This window comes from Salminus brasiliensis, chromosome 2 (assembly GCF_030463535.1).
Source record: "Salminus brasiliensis chromosome 2, fSalBra1.hap2, whole genome shotgun sequence".
In the NCBI taxonomy this organism is placed as follows: Eukaryota; Metazoa; Chordata; class Actinopteri; order Characiformes; family Bryconidae; genus Salminus; species Salminus brasiliensis.
Window position 1 is genome coordinate 53,145,766 of NC_132879.1, and position 15,389 is coordinate 53,161,154.

General features: G+C 42.0%; 1 protein-coding gene across 1 annotated transcript in view; it reads left to right on the forward strand.

Moving 5' to 3' along the window:
* Nucleotides 1-13,387, forward strand: part of tfec (transcription factor EC) — a 66,525-nt gene extending 53,138 nt beyond the window's left edge. The window contains 7 exon segments of the mRNA XM_072673979.1: nucleotides 3,216-3,449; nucleotides 3,734-3,823; nucleotides 6,563-6,680; nucleotides 8,581-8,640; nucleotides 8,749-8,824; nucleotides 10,592-10,739; nucleotides 12,493-13,387. Coding sequence (XP_072530080.1) covers nucleotides 3,216-3,449; nucleotides 3,734-3,823; nucleotides 6,563-6,680; nucleotides 8,581-8,640; nucleotides 8,749-8,824; nucleotides 10,592-10,739; nucleotides 12,493-12,972 — 1,206 coding nt within the window. The 3' untranslated portion in view covers nucleotides 12,973-13,387.
* Nucleotides 13,388-15,389: the final 2,002 nt, after the last annotated feature.

The following is a 15,389-nucleotide window of genomic DNA, read 5'->3' on the forward strand; positions in this document are numbered from 1 at the left end:
TCCCTGTAGAGAAGTGCTGCTGATAGAATAAGACTCTCGGGAGCTCCAGCATTCCAGCATATGGACAGTGGAACCATGTTCTCTGGAATGATGGTTGGTGCTCCATCCAATGCTTTTGGGATGAGTTAAGGTTAAGGTGGGCTGGTGATCATGCAACATCCTGACCTCAGTAGAACTTTTGCCGCTGAAGGCAATCCAATCCTTCCAGCAGTGCTCCTCCAATATCTACTAAAAAGTGTTCTTCTCTGGAGAGTAAAGACAGTTATTCCAACAAATGCAGGATAAAAGTAGGACTTTGAAAGAAACAATGAATGAGGAGGTGTCCCAATACTTTTGTCCCTATAGTGTAGTGTTATGATAAAGATTTTGGCCTTAAGCCACAGAAATGTGAAACGTTTTATTATTAATTATTATTAATTATTTTATTAATTATTATTATTATTATTATTATTATTATTATTATTATTATTATTATTATTCAGTTCAAAGACCTTCACAACATAAGATAATATAAAACAATACTAAACAGTAAAACAACATGGCAAAGAAAAAACATAGCATAAATGTAAAATGTAATAAACAATATATATATATATATATATATATATATATATATATATGATAAAATAAAAAACAAATAAAATATAATAAATATATATATATAATAAAATTATAGTTGTAATAATAATAATATAAATTAAATAGCAAATAGAAATATATATAATAAAATACAATAGAATAAGAAAAGAGATTAAAAATGCATACATAAATCTAAATATATTTAGGTATTCTATATATATGTTTCTAAATAAATGTTTTAGTTGCTTTTTAAAATTCTTTTCTGTATTACAGTATGGACTGCCATGTAGAAAAGCAAACCCCACTTCAATATCAACCTTTTTTCAATATTCATATCATCCACCAGCTAAAGGTTGTGCAAATCAGCCTTTCAGAAAATCCTCTTTGACCTGTTGTTGTTTTCAATACGGCTGTGTGTCTTCACACATAGGCCGGGCATTGTCCAGGCCAAATTAGTGACTGGAGAACCATTACAGTTTGAATCAAATTATAGCCTCTAATTGACTAATAAGCATGTCTCCTGCATTTACAGTAGAGAGGGGAGGGGGGGGGGGAGTAAGGCAAGGACATGCTCTAGAAAAAAAAGAAAAGAAAAAGGAAAGCTCTGGTGGAACACACACGTCCCTGCAAGCCTGCTTACTAGAGACACAGGAAACACTGTGCCACTGTGCCTGGTTTAACCTCCATACCCTTTGCCTTGACTGAAGAGAAAACACACTCGTTTGACTTCTGATGAATCCTGCAGGCTGATGAAAGGAGCTTTGCTTCTGTACGTCTGACAGATCTTGGATGTGGAAGCAAAGTTGTGCTGATCTCTCAAATAAGCATTCAGATCTGACTCTCTTCTGCTGAGATAATCACTGGGCTGCGGCTGTAATGGATGAACTTCCATAAACACAGGAGACGAGAAGTCTATCATAAAATGTTTGATTGAATTTCCTTTAGTCTGGGCCTTCCTCCTAATATTGAGCTCCTAAGATAGATAGCAAATCTGTGGGAAAGTGTGATGTGGGGTGATCTGAGTACTCAGTTCAGTAAATGAGTTGCGTAATTCTGTCACTTTCAATAAAAAATCATTGTCATAAAAAAAACGTAATTTAGGATGAACTCAAAATAAGCTTGGCTGGCAGTAATTTTTTTAACCAAATAGCCATAAAAGTATATTTTTAGAATATTTTTTAGACTTTTTTTCTTCAAATTTTATGTTATTAAATCAAGGGTTGTGTCAAAATATGAATGACAATGTGCGGGACAATGTGATACTACTGATTAGAGGATCCTCTCAAAATTAGGCCGTGTAATCCACTTACTATAACAAATAATTCAGATAATTGTTTTACATTATGACATTAGTAACATTTATTTCATCATATCATGTAACATGGGCCAGAAAAGGCAGTGATTGCCAGTCAATTAGTCTATTTTTAGCCACATGGCAATAAACGTTTATTTTTGGACTTTTCCAAAATACCATTGAGCAGCGTCACAGTTGGCCCTTTGTGAACTTCGACAATGCGGTGACAAAACGGGGCAGTTTGGGTCTCCCCAAAAGTGAATAGGTCCATCCTATATTTAGCTTTACGACGTGTTGCAGCCTAAAAAAGATGAGAGCCCAGTTCTGGACAGTTAGTTTTCGAGAGCAGCCGGAGGACAATGGTCCTCAGAGGGCTCTGTCTGAAACGGGCCCCTGGGTTATTCACGAACCACGCACAACAAGCAGCATTTGTCTCTGAGCCCCTGAAGCAGAAGTGGCAGCGGGTGGATGTGGGGAGGGGGGGGTTTGTCTGTTTGTGACTGGCCACTTCACACAAACAGAACAGGGCGGTCCTGTTGAATTGGTGATATAGGCAAAACACAGGCATCGTATGGTGATCAAACCCGGCCAGATCAGTGGTCTGACGGCCCTCTGTTTGAGGTGATTACCACCCCGGGCAATAAAAGGACAAGCCTGGCCTCCTCGCTAATTAGGTCATTTGCTGCACCTAGTCAGTATATAAGGACAGCGGTGGGTAAGAGGGGGCAGTCACTACGTATCCACTCACAAGATAACCTCAGCTTGGGATCCTACTAGAGTTCCTCATCAGAGCTGAAGAGGATACAGAGCTGGTACTGAGAATGCCACACTTAACCGACTGTAGCTACTTCAAGATGCGAGACGGAGCCCGAGTTTCCAGTGTAAGGACTTGTTTTGCTTCAGGGTGACATGGGGTCACTTTTAAGCTGGCTTGGCACTTGCTTGTGGTCTTTTAGGTTGACTTATATTGTGGACTATCCATGTTTTGGTTGGTATTACTATTTGACTGTTCTGGAGGTTCCTATTGAACGGCTTTATTTATCTAAGGTTCTCTTGGATAGAGGATGTCTGGTTGGTCACAGTGTACTAAAATCCAAGTAGAACCTAAACCTTAATTCGTAGCTTGTTTTTGGGGAATTACTGTTGTCTAAACATCAAGACTTTTGCTGGAGAAATGCTTCTATGGTAGCCTCAGTTCACTGCTTGTTTTTGCTAGTTCTTCTTGATTGATTGGAGAAGTAGGTTATACTAAAGCTTTCTAAGGAAGCTTTCTAGTAATCATCCCAAACTTTATGTACCTGGCAGCAGAATACGTACTGACTACGACTGTCTCGATCCTCAGGTTCAGAACCACCTGGAGAACTCTAAGTACCACATCCACCAAGCCCAGGCCCAGCAGGTCAAGCAGTACCTTACCCTAGGCAGCAAGCTCGCCAGCCAGGCCCACCCGCACACTGGCCAGGCTCTGGGCACCATGCCGGTCATGCGCAACGGACACATGCCGCCCGTCAGCGACGGCAGTACACCCGGCAGCCCGGTCACCCTGCTGACGCTCGCCAACAGCCATGACAGCGAGGTGAGTACCCCCTCCTCCCCTCCTCCCACCCTCAACACTCATCAATAACTTCAAACATGTAGCACTGATCAGCCTTTTTGTGTGGAAATGATGAAATGCTTTTTTATGGGCAACGGGACCCCAGCCTGCCCCTCACTCTGCATTCTACTCTACACTGACTTAATGACTGTTAGCTGTTGAAGTTAATGCTAAGAAGGAAAATGTGGCAGGTTTAAAGATTAAGCAAATTAAGCAACGGTTGACTAAAGGACGAGGGGTACACTGTAATCATTGTTTTCTTTTAGTTTCCAATGGATGACGTTATCGATGATCTAATTAGCCTTGAATCCAGTGGCTTGGATTGTATGGAGCCTAGCATCATAATGCAAAACAACGTAAGTATAGACCACGTTCTTCTTCTTTCATTGCGTGGATCTGTCCAAAATGCTTGTAAACCCTGGCAAAATCTGTATGGCAGTCACCCTAATTACTAATTGCTAAGGTGTTGAAGGATTTTGTAGCTTTAGATAAATCTTTTAAGAACATCAAGGGAGGAATAGCAGATCTGAGGTGCAAACAGAAGGTGTCTCCCTTTGGTGGGCTTGGGAAAAAAGGCCTGTGCCTTTGTGTGAGGTCAGACTAAGTCCAACTCGGAGTCAAAGTTCATGGTGTCTGTGGGGAAAAGACTTAACTTAGAGGCGTAACAATACAGATTAGTCGGCTAATACAATCAAGGCTCTGCGTGGAATGCAGAAAATGAGTGTTAATGAGTGCAGGCCTCGCATGTACTCCTTTACTCCCTGTGGAAACTCCCTCCCTCAGACATATTTCAAAGACCGGAATGAGGGGGAGAAAGTGAGTGAGGGGAACGGGTATAGAGATGCATGGGCAGATGGTTCAGAAGGTATTCAGCTAAAAAAGTGTAATTTAGCTAAAGCATAAAAATGCACAGATAGGCGTCTAGGGACACAAGTGCCCCCTGTGTTTTGTGTGGGCGAAAATTTTAACAGCATTTGGCTGGTGCTTGGGCCTGGACAAAGAAGCGCTTGAGCGGTCATTACAGCAACACCTGAACTCAGGAGAGAGGAACGCATCATGGACAGAGGATCTGTCGCATTCCAGCTCTCACAGAAGTAACAGAAATAGAGAGACTCTCTAGATGATTGAATGAAGGAGGGCTGGTGTAATAGCTGAGGTGCCAAAAGGAGTTTGGTAACACCTATGAACACTGAAGGGCAGTGTTCATGAGAGTACGCAACACTTACACAAGCTCCCTCAGTAGAACCATGACATAACTTAATGAGCTTATTCCAACAAGCTTTAGAGTTCACAAAGACAGCATTTGCGACAATTGATACACTACCAGGACAAAAGTATTGAGACGCCTGGTCATTCCTTGCTTCTTCTGAAACCATCAAGGGTTCAAGTAAGGGAAGAAGAGGCTTTCTACTAGATTTTTGCATTGCGCTGCTGTGAGGATTGATTTGACTGCACCCAGCCACAAGAGTTATAGTGAGGTCAGGAAGTTAAATGATCACCACCCCACCTCCTCATCTCCAACTCTTGATGGAGCTCAAACCATCATTCCAGAGAACACAGTTCTTCCACTGCTCCACAGCTCAATGCTGGGGGGCTTTATACCCCTCTAGCCCACACCTGGCATTAGGCAGCATGGTACTGATAGGTTCCTGCTTATCTGCTCCAGAGAGAGTCCTATTCTAATGGCAGTGCTTCTTTACAGGGACTAGAGTAAGCTGTGTGCGTGCATTTACACATCTGTGTCAGAAATGGGTGCAACTTAACTTAAACCAGCTGAATGCATTCATTAGAAGGGGTGTCCACAAACATTTGGACACAAAACGGATGAACCTTTAAATGAGAGGGGTGAGCTTTGTTTTTAAGCGTGTAGGAAAGTGGGGCGGAGGCTTGGTGTGACAGATGAGACAGTGGGGAGTGATGGAGGAGAAAGAGAGTGTATGTGTGAGTTGAGTAAAGAGGAGGGGGAGGGCAGAGAGACAGAGAGACAGAGAGAGAGAGAGAACATAAGAGAGAGAGAGGCAGTGAGGCATTGGATTGGGCTAATGCTTAGACTCCCAATGGGCTTGTTCAGAAATGATACCATGCTTAAACGGATCAATTCGTTCTAATTAGTCATACAGCACGATGCATCACGCCGTTTCACCATGTCAACATATCTGCGAACACGGATGGGAATGGATTGAAGTGATTACGACGCTGGCAGTCGAGGGACTGTAACAATCTTTCATTTTGATAAGCGCTCGCTTCCCAAGCTGAGATAATGGGGTGCACGGAGAACAAGCACAGCAAAGCAAGCAGTCAAACACTGCAGAATCTGCTGCTCTCACAATCTCTCTCTCGCTCTTGCTCTCTCTCTCTCTCTCTCTCGCTCTTACTCTCTCTCTTGCACTGACCTGCTCTTTAGTCCTGTAACTACATTCTTCAGGGGCTTTAAGTGGTTCTTTGAGGGATGCCATAGAAGAACCACATTTGGTTCCATAATAGAGATGTTATTACATTTGTAATAGAGATTGTGAGTGTGTGTTTACCAAGTTAAAGGTTCTCTATTACACACATTTTCTACCGCACAGCTTAAAGAACCACTGGAACCGTCTTTATTTTGAAGATCGTAGTTTGCAGAACAAGGTTTTTTTCATACGAATTCGGCCTTGTGTTCCTTGAGGAGGTTCCTCAATTTTTTAGAAAAGATGAAGTAGTTTCCTTGAAGGCTCCTCAAAGCACCTTGAGATGTTCTTCCACAATTTCAAACTAAAGAACCTCCAAAAGTTCCTCAAGGATATTTATAGAGTGTTGAAGGTTGACCCCGGCAGATGGAGCTGCTTCCTCACACTCAGCTCCTGTTACTGTAAATGCTGCAGGTCCATGATTGTATGGCACTAGTGTGTTTCTGATGGGATGTTCCAGGATGAGACACAATAGCTTAGCATTCTCTGTTGGTTTTTGAAAACACCAGATGCCCCTTAAGATTGTGAGAACATCTCATGATGAACGGACCAGTAGAAATTGCCCAAAATTACATGGAATAATGATAAAACAAAATTAAGATGATTTTAGAGAAGTTTCTGACCTTCCTTCCCTTTTTCTTTTTTCCAAAGGTGTCCCTGAACAGTGGCATGCTGGATGTGTACGGCGGTGACCAAGGTATGACTGTCCCTCATGGTGGATTTACACTTCCCGCATGCCCCCCATAGCTCTCTGTTAAAAGGGATGTCAGCACAGTCCAGCCGCCGAGTCTGGCTTCCAAAAAGCCTCATAACACACAGAAATCAGGGTTAAGATGACGTCAATTCTATCATGCTTTTTGGAAACTGAACTCTGCAACGTTACCAAAGACTTTTCAAGAGGAAACAACCAGTGAATCAATGACTTTTCCAGTGTAAATTTAGTGTGTATGGATCCGACTCTTAATTGCTTCAGTCAGGAGTGCTGTTTATTACACCTATTGAAAGCCCCCCCCTCCCCATCTACTGTAACTGCTGCCATGTTTGCATGTGAGTACATGACCAGTGCTTTAACCCTAATGAGGCTGAACATGAAAGGAAAACACACCAATACGCTTTAAGTACATGGCTGCCTGCTTATTTTGGGGACTGAAAGTGTGCATTGTCAGCCTCTGTTTTATTGCATGTATTTTGCATTATCAGGGCTTCAGTCCACTGAATGTGCTGGCATATGCGCTTGGCGTGCTACACGTGGCACAAAGGCCTCTTTGAGCGAGTTGCCCCCCCTCCACCTCCCCTCCCCTTATGAATGTCATGCATCAAGTAAAGTTAATTGATTTAGGAAATATTAAGGATGCCTCAAGAACTCTTCACTCTGACGAGAAAATAAGTCAATTACATCTCTTTCACATAAGCGTGCTGCAGGACAATGAGCGGTTGCACAGGGCTTAAATATCCCTATTGAATCAGCAGAAAATGAATTGAGAAATCCAATCACACGTCCCAATTACATAATTTAGAAGAATGCAAGTGAGATTCTGGACGCGGGAGCACTTTGCCTCTACCCTGATTTGGTAAATCAGCAAATTTGTAAAGCTGAGCTAATTGTCGGCGAGGGTGTCTCAAAAGAGGGCACACAGTGTTTCTACAGAGAGTCACCTTAAAGGCCTAGAAGGATGAAAACAGCCCCTCATTCACAACCACTCTATTCCTTAGGGTGTGTTAGAAAAGCATGCTGTTCTTTAGGCCTGCTGCCCATTTCAGCATGACTTTTAACAGGCCCTCGCACACTCGACTTTGACACCATCTTAAGGGCCCTTGCATTACTTTATTAGCTTAAAGGAGCATTATGTAGCATTTTTACCTTAAAATGACAGCTTCAAAATCATTGTGTTGCTCCACAGACTCCACTAATAGGGGGCATTGCACCTCTATCATTGCTACTCCTGGCTTGGAGCATTGCTAACTGCACTATGTAACTCTGTGCACCACTGCATAACGCTCCTGTAGTATTACTCCACTGCCTCTGTCCACATGCTTCTTCTTTTATCTTCAGTGATGGTTCTGTATCTCTTAGCTCATCCAGAAAAAAATGGGTCCCGTAGTGGTGACTCAAGGCTGGAATTCCACTTCCTGACTGTAGGGGGATCCCAGGAGCAAGAAATGCCAATTTTCCATAGTGTTGCTTTAAGGGAAGTTTATAATATGGGCACTCAGAAGGCTGAGGGATTAACTGTCAACACAAATATGGACTTCAGCAGCAGAACCTGCCCAGAAAAAATAATGCAACCTGATGCACCTGATGTCTTTTCAAGGGATAAAAGTGACTAACTGCATTTAACAATAATAACCCCTCCCAGGACAACCCAAACACCAATAACAATTGCCATGCAAGGAGTGAATTTGCATATTGGATTTCAGAGCCCTGATTTCATGATATTTGATGATCAGACTGGATCTAACAACAGGTCTGCGAGGAATCTCTCACCATCTTTCATCAGTCATTTTCTCTACCTGCATTATTAACATCTTGGTCTAACTTTGGTCATATGTTTGACTTGTTTTCTTGATAATCACTAAAGGCAAGACTGCTATGTGCACTAGACCTGAAGCCATTCTGAACAGTGTCTCAGGGCTTCTTCTCAAAACTTCTCTTTTCCTTTGTTTCCCTGCAGAACACGACACCAGAGTCTTAGCAAAGGAGAGACAGAAGAAAGACAACCACAATCTGAGTAAGCTCCTGTCTCCATTAAAGTGTGATTATGGTATTTGTATTTGTATGATTTTTTGTGATTTATTTTTACACTGGATACCCATTACCCCATTTCCTCTTTTACCAGTTGAAAGAAGACGACGCTACAACATCAACTACAGAATCAAGGAGCTTGGAACTCTCATACCAAAGTCCAACGACCCGTGAGTGCCACCCTTTTTCACTTTGACTCTTGAAGGGATAGTTTGGGGTCAACTGACACAAATCTACAAATTTCCTCAAAATCAATCAAAAATGACATGCTTGGTGTCTAAAGAGCTACACGCCTACTGTAGCCAACATTGATGGTAGCTATTTTTATAAATAAACATTGTACAACTGCATGCTTATGCTTGTAAATCATCACATCAAGCAATACACTATTTGTCCAAAAGTTTGTGGACACCCTTTATAATTAAGGCATTCAACTACTTTTACACCCATTGCTGAATAGAATAGGACTCTCAGATAAGGAGCAGATAAACATGAACCTATTGGCACCATGCTGCCTAATACCAGGCGTGGGCTTGAGTGGTATAAAGCCCCCCAGCATTGAGCTGTGGAGCTGTGGAACTTGCTGTGCTCTCTGGATTGATCGATGGCAGTGCTCCATCCAATGTGTTTGGGATGAATTGGGGAGTTGGGGATGATGAGGTGGGGTGGTGATCATCCAACATCCTGACCTCACTGACTCTCTTGTCGCTGAATGGAATCAAATCCTCAAAGTGATGCTCCAAAATCTAGTAAAAATCCTTCCCTGGGCAGTAGAGACAGTTACTCCAACAAAAGCAGGATCAACTCTATTTTTAATATCCATGATTTTGGAAGAAACAACAAATGAGAAGGTGTCCCAATACTTTTGTCCATTTAGTGTAATTTCTGATTGCTACAATTTTTAGAGCAGGCAATGTGATATCGGGCATCTTTAACCAAATAAACTAGAACTTCAAGACTAGTCTGAGGTGACTGTGTGATGAGTTAGTCCTGCAGGTCACATAATACTAATTGGTGAGGTCTGAACCTTCATGACTTAGCTAAATGAGCCCCGTAACAAACTTCCAACACCAACCACATATTTCAGCCAATCGACTACAATTGGGGCAATGGAAAAACTGTAAACTTTACTAACACGTTAAGACTGACCTCTATTAGTCTAATTTGGGAGCCTAGAAAGCCTACAGCCACTACGCATTAGCATAAAACTGACATGGCTACACAAAACTGAATCACACAGAAATGGTGAATGACCCCACTTTCAAAGTGACACCCAAAGAGTGATTTTACCTTCCCCGTTCGCTTGGTGTGAAGAGGTATCAGTAGCTCGGTGCAAGGCTCCATTTGAATGATGAAAATGGGGTTAAAGGCGAAGCACATGCAAGTCGAATCAAAGTTTAAGCACAATTGCACCTACAGATGGAATATGGTCCAGAAAGGGAATCCAGTGGCCCAGCTCAATTGAACTTTTGATAGAATTTAAATGGAAGGTTACCGTTGTCACTGTGCCATTAACACAAGATAAAAGAGATGATTAGCTCTGATCAGACCAACGTCTTACTCCAAAGAAAGAGACAATTTTACCACACTTCTTCACCTTTTAAAAAAGTAATGGAATCGGGAATGGGCGCACTTTACTTCAGCTTCCAAAGTTCATTTTTTCCCCCCTTACCTCTTCCGACACCTATTTTTACTCAAGGATTAATTTTACCATACAAGGGCCACAGAATGGACTTTCTGCAGACACACTTAACTATTCTATTAAAATTCCCATTCAGAGGCAATGTAATGTCCGAGAATGAATAATTGGCCATGTAAATCACCATTTCTTATTCCTATAAAAAGGGGGCTCTTTGTGAGGGTATTTTTCCTGTGTGTGAAGGTTCTGCTGACGCCAAGCTTGTGTGAAAAAGGTTATCTTTTCCCTTCTCTGGCAGTGATATGCGCTGGAACAAAGGGACCATCCTCAAGGCCTCGGTAGAGTACATTAAGTGGCTACAGAAGGAGCAGCAGCATGCCCGCGAGCTGGAGAGCCGACAGAAGAAGCTGGAGCAGGCCAACAGGAGACTGCTGCTCAGAATCCAGGTAGAGAGAAAGAGAGGGAGGGGAAACTTTTTTAATCCCAAAGCAAATCTGCAAGACAAAAGAGCCATGCAAATCACAGGCAGGCATAGACTATTTTGAGAAACTATACACTGGACAAAAGTATTGGGACACTTGCTCAGTTACAGTTTCTTCTGAAATTTAAGAGTCTTGGAAAAGAGTTTCTGTCTCTGCTATCCAGGGAAGAAAGTTTTCTCCTATATTTTGGAGCATTGTTGTGAGGATTTGATTGCATTCAGTGACAAGAGCTCTAGTGAGGGCAGAATGTTGGATGATCACCACTCCACCTCATCCTCCCCAACTCCTCAACTCATTTCAAAAGTATTGGATGCAGTCAATCATTCCAGAGAACACAGTTCTTCCACTGCTCCACAGCTCAATGCTGGTGGAGCTTCATATACATCTAACCCACAACTGGCATTAGGCAATACTTCTCTATAGGGACAAGTACTGTGTGTACATTTGCACATCTGTCAGTGATGGGTGCAACTTAAAGTAGCCGAATGCATTCAGTAGGAGAGGTGTCCGCAAATATTTTTAGAGATAATACGATATATAAAATATAGTTATTATAAATTCTCCTTATTAATTCGAACCCCTGCCAGGATCTTTCATATTATTTTTATAATAGTTAAGGCATTTTACAGTTACAGGTTTACAGTATTATATAATAGACTGTAAACCCATAGATTGCAGGATAAACCTCAAACAAATCTTATAAACCAATGCCTAATTGTAAAAGATAGATAAGTTCAGCACTGGATATGAGAATGACAGACAATAAAACCTTCACCCAGCTCTTCCCACAACCCTCCCTGACCTCCTCTGTGGCCTGATAGTGAAGCAGCCTGTGCTTCTGATGTTTTTAACTGTGATTCAGGCCTAATTCCTCTCCTGGTTTAAAGCCAGCGAGTCTAGGTAATTACCTGATTAATAAACAGTGAAGTTACAGCTCTGTCAGGAGAGGATTGGGCCTGGAATTAGATTATGAGGCCTAATAATACAGAAGAGTCCCCCCTCGTCTGAAATTATGCATTACATTCCCACAGTATTGACATACTCACAGAGCAGGCGGCGGAGACATTACAGGAGTCCTCATACACAGAGACAACGCAATTAGACCCCCAAAGTAATTACCCAGAGTCTCCCTCTCCAGCAGCTACTGATCCTTTGTCAGGCAATTCTACTGTCAGACGATCTGCTGTGTGGTACAGAGAGGGGGTTTTACTAATGGAAATGGCAGAACTATCCACAGCTTGATTACGGCAACTGGTCCATAATTTACAGCACTGGACACTTACACTATATGGACAAAAGATATTGGGACATCTGCTCATTCATTGTTTCCCCATGTCATCCCAAACGCATCCCAAATCATTCCAGAGAACACAGTTCAATTCTGGGGGGCTTTAGGTTGATGTTTATCTGCTCCAGAGAGTCCTATTCTATTGGCAGTACTTCTCCACAGGGGCTAGAGAAGCTGTGTTTGTGTCAGCAGTGGGTGCAACTTAAAGTAGCTGAATTCATCTATTAGAAGGGGTGTCCATAATAATTTATAGGTAATAAAATAGTAGTTGACTATTAATCACCATTATTAGTTGATTTTAGAAGAAACCATGAATTGTCAAGTGTCCCAATACTTTTGTCCATTAAGTATATGACTGCAAAAGTGGTTGGAAGGTTTCCCCATTAATACTGTGTTAAAAGTAACACAAAATTTGTGTGTTTTCAACAGGAGCTGGAGATCCAGGCTCGGGCTCATGGTCTTCCGAGCGCTCTGGGGGCCGTGGAGCTCTCCTCTCACCTCCTCAAACAGCAGCAGCAACAACAGCAACAACAGCAGCAGCAGGCCCCCCAAGCTGTCCCGGGACCACAGGCCCCTCAGGCCTCTCAGCCTGCTCTGTACCCTCAGGAGGAGCTCAATGCACCCGACTACCTCCAGAGAAACTCCCTGCCAGCGGTCATCTCAGTGGGAGGAGGCGGAGGAGCCGCTGAGCAGGCCGACATCTCCACCACGTTCTCGGACCCGCTCTCGCACTTCACGGACTTCTTCAGTGCCACGCTGAAAGAGGAGCACCGCCTGGACGAGATCCTGATGGACGAGGCGCTCTCACCCTTTGGCGCTGACCCCCTGCTCTCGGCCACCTCCCCTGCTGCCTCTAAAGAGAGCAGCCGCAGGAGCAGCTTCAGCACAGACGACGGCGACGACCTCTAACTGGCCAGCCTGCGACCTCTGACAGACGGAGGTTGACTTCTGTGGTCGGGGCCGCTCCACTGCGCCCTCTGAAGGAGAAAAATAAAAGACTGGGCCCTTGCAAACTCCCGCTTTTAGGCATTGGACTTTAGGGAGCCCAACTCTGGTCCTGGAGATCAACCACCTTGGAGAGTTTAGTTATGGAAGACTTGGCCTTGCTCCTAAAGGCCTTTATTTACTTGATTCCAAATACTCATAACCATATAAACAATCCTAGTTTTAATAAAACAGATTTGTATTTTATGTAAAATCATTATTTTTGAAACTTTGTAGGACGTAAAGCTTATTTTAGCAAAAGAAAATATATGATTTTAGACAGTGGATGTCAACACCAGTAATAGAGACCAAATGTCCTGCATATGGTTTCTAATTGTTAATATTATTATGGGGAAATTCTGGCATCTCTAAAACAGTAACTTTTTAACTTAGTTTTATTATTTAATATGCAGAATTATACCAACCTTTTTTACTCAAGTCATTTTAAACCATTCAGTTTAATGGACAGTTGGTGTTTTGAAATTATATAAAATAAATAAATAAATAATGAAAATACAAGGTTTTCCTTATGAATAAAATTATGGCTAAAAGTAAGTAAGCCTAAAAAACACCAAGACAGACACCAAGAATACATTCACACAGAAATAATAATACACATTTGAATCAAGTATTCAATCCACTGAATCGCCCAATAACTGTTTACTGTAACATGCTCATGGGTTGCTTCTAGGTTGTTAGAAATATTTAATAGGTGCTAAACCTAGAATCCAAGCTACGCATGGGTGGCCAACCCTTATTTATTCATTTATTCAACTTAACTTCATAGACATGTGTAACTAACCCAAGCCTGAGCGTTGCAGGACTGGTTGCAGGACCCGGTGTGTGAACTTTAGTTCCGAGTTGGAACTAAACTCTGCCGAACATTAGATGTCCAGGCCCAGAGTTGGCTGATCCTGGACTACAGAGACAAGGAGGGACCCTTTTCTCCATGTCTTGCGCCAATGTTGAATCAGACACATCAAAAGAAAAAGGGAGACTGACTGAAGTGCTGATACTTATCTACTGTCCAGCCGACCGTGTCTGACGGATGGCCTCTACTGTATATCCTGGGTCACACTTATAATGCTGGGCACTCGCGTGCACTGGAGCTCAAAAACTGTATATTTTTGAAATGTAACATAATGGCATTGTTCATCTGGACCAGTAAAAAGAAGAAGAAGAAGAAGAAGAAGAGGAGAACAAAGGAGGAGTTTTATTTCCCCTCGTGCCTTATCCAGAACCTGGTTAGCTTTATAACCACTTTAAAGAGGAAGCGATGCAAATGTAATAAGTAACTAGCCAAAAAAACCTAACACGCCTTTTTATGGTTCTCTTTTTTCAGTTGTTCTTAAAGTATTTTTAAAGGAAGATATCTGTTTATGTATTTATATGTCTTAATCTCTGTATTGTTTCAAACACAATTTGTAGACAATCTAACATGTTTCATTTTTTATAACTTTGGGGGTGGGGGAAATGCATTAAACCCCTTTTTGATAAATCAAGGCTGAATTTCTCTCATTGCTTTTTCTCTTGTTCTAAAAACAAAAGCTTCAAATCTAAAAATCTCCAAATATCAGCAGATCCACCAAGAGTATAGTTTATTAGTGGACTCATTTTAATGTTCAAGCCCTAAAACCATAAAACCTCATTTAAATGAGGTTAAATCCCGCTGAAAACAGACACTCCACATCTTTACATTATTTAGAAATGGTTAATTTGTCAAATTTTATCTCAGTAATTACCAGTTTGGTACTGCCACTTTGGTACTGCCACTTAACCCACCCGTTCTTAGCTCCCCCTAGCACTAGCAATGCTCCCGACACTAGGAGGGTAAGGCCTTAACACACGTCTCCTCCAACACATGCAAAGTCAACCACCACTTCTTTTCAAACTAGCGCAGATGTGGCCTCTCTGGGCATCTGGCACACTCTGATGTGGTTGCTCGGTACGTAAGAGCCCTACATGGCCAGAAAATGTCCCACGGAAACCTACCAGACCACTCTTTTTTTTAGAAAGAATAAAATTAGGCTTTTGCAGAGATGGTCACGCAGCACACTGATACCACTCATTACAATATTATTGCCCCTCCCCGATCAGAAAGACTACTGCTTTCAATTGAAATGAAAATATTTTAAGGACTGCTACTTTAAAACAGACACTTCTGACTCTGATTTGATATGTGTGTGTGAGCTTAACAAGATCTTCTTGAGGAGATCAGGTATTTACGTAAAAACTTACACTGTAAAACCGATGTTTAATATGGACACTGATTGCCTTAAACCATTTGAGTTTAATAACTCTAATTATATGAGCTTAAATACCACCCTGAACTGAGTATAAAC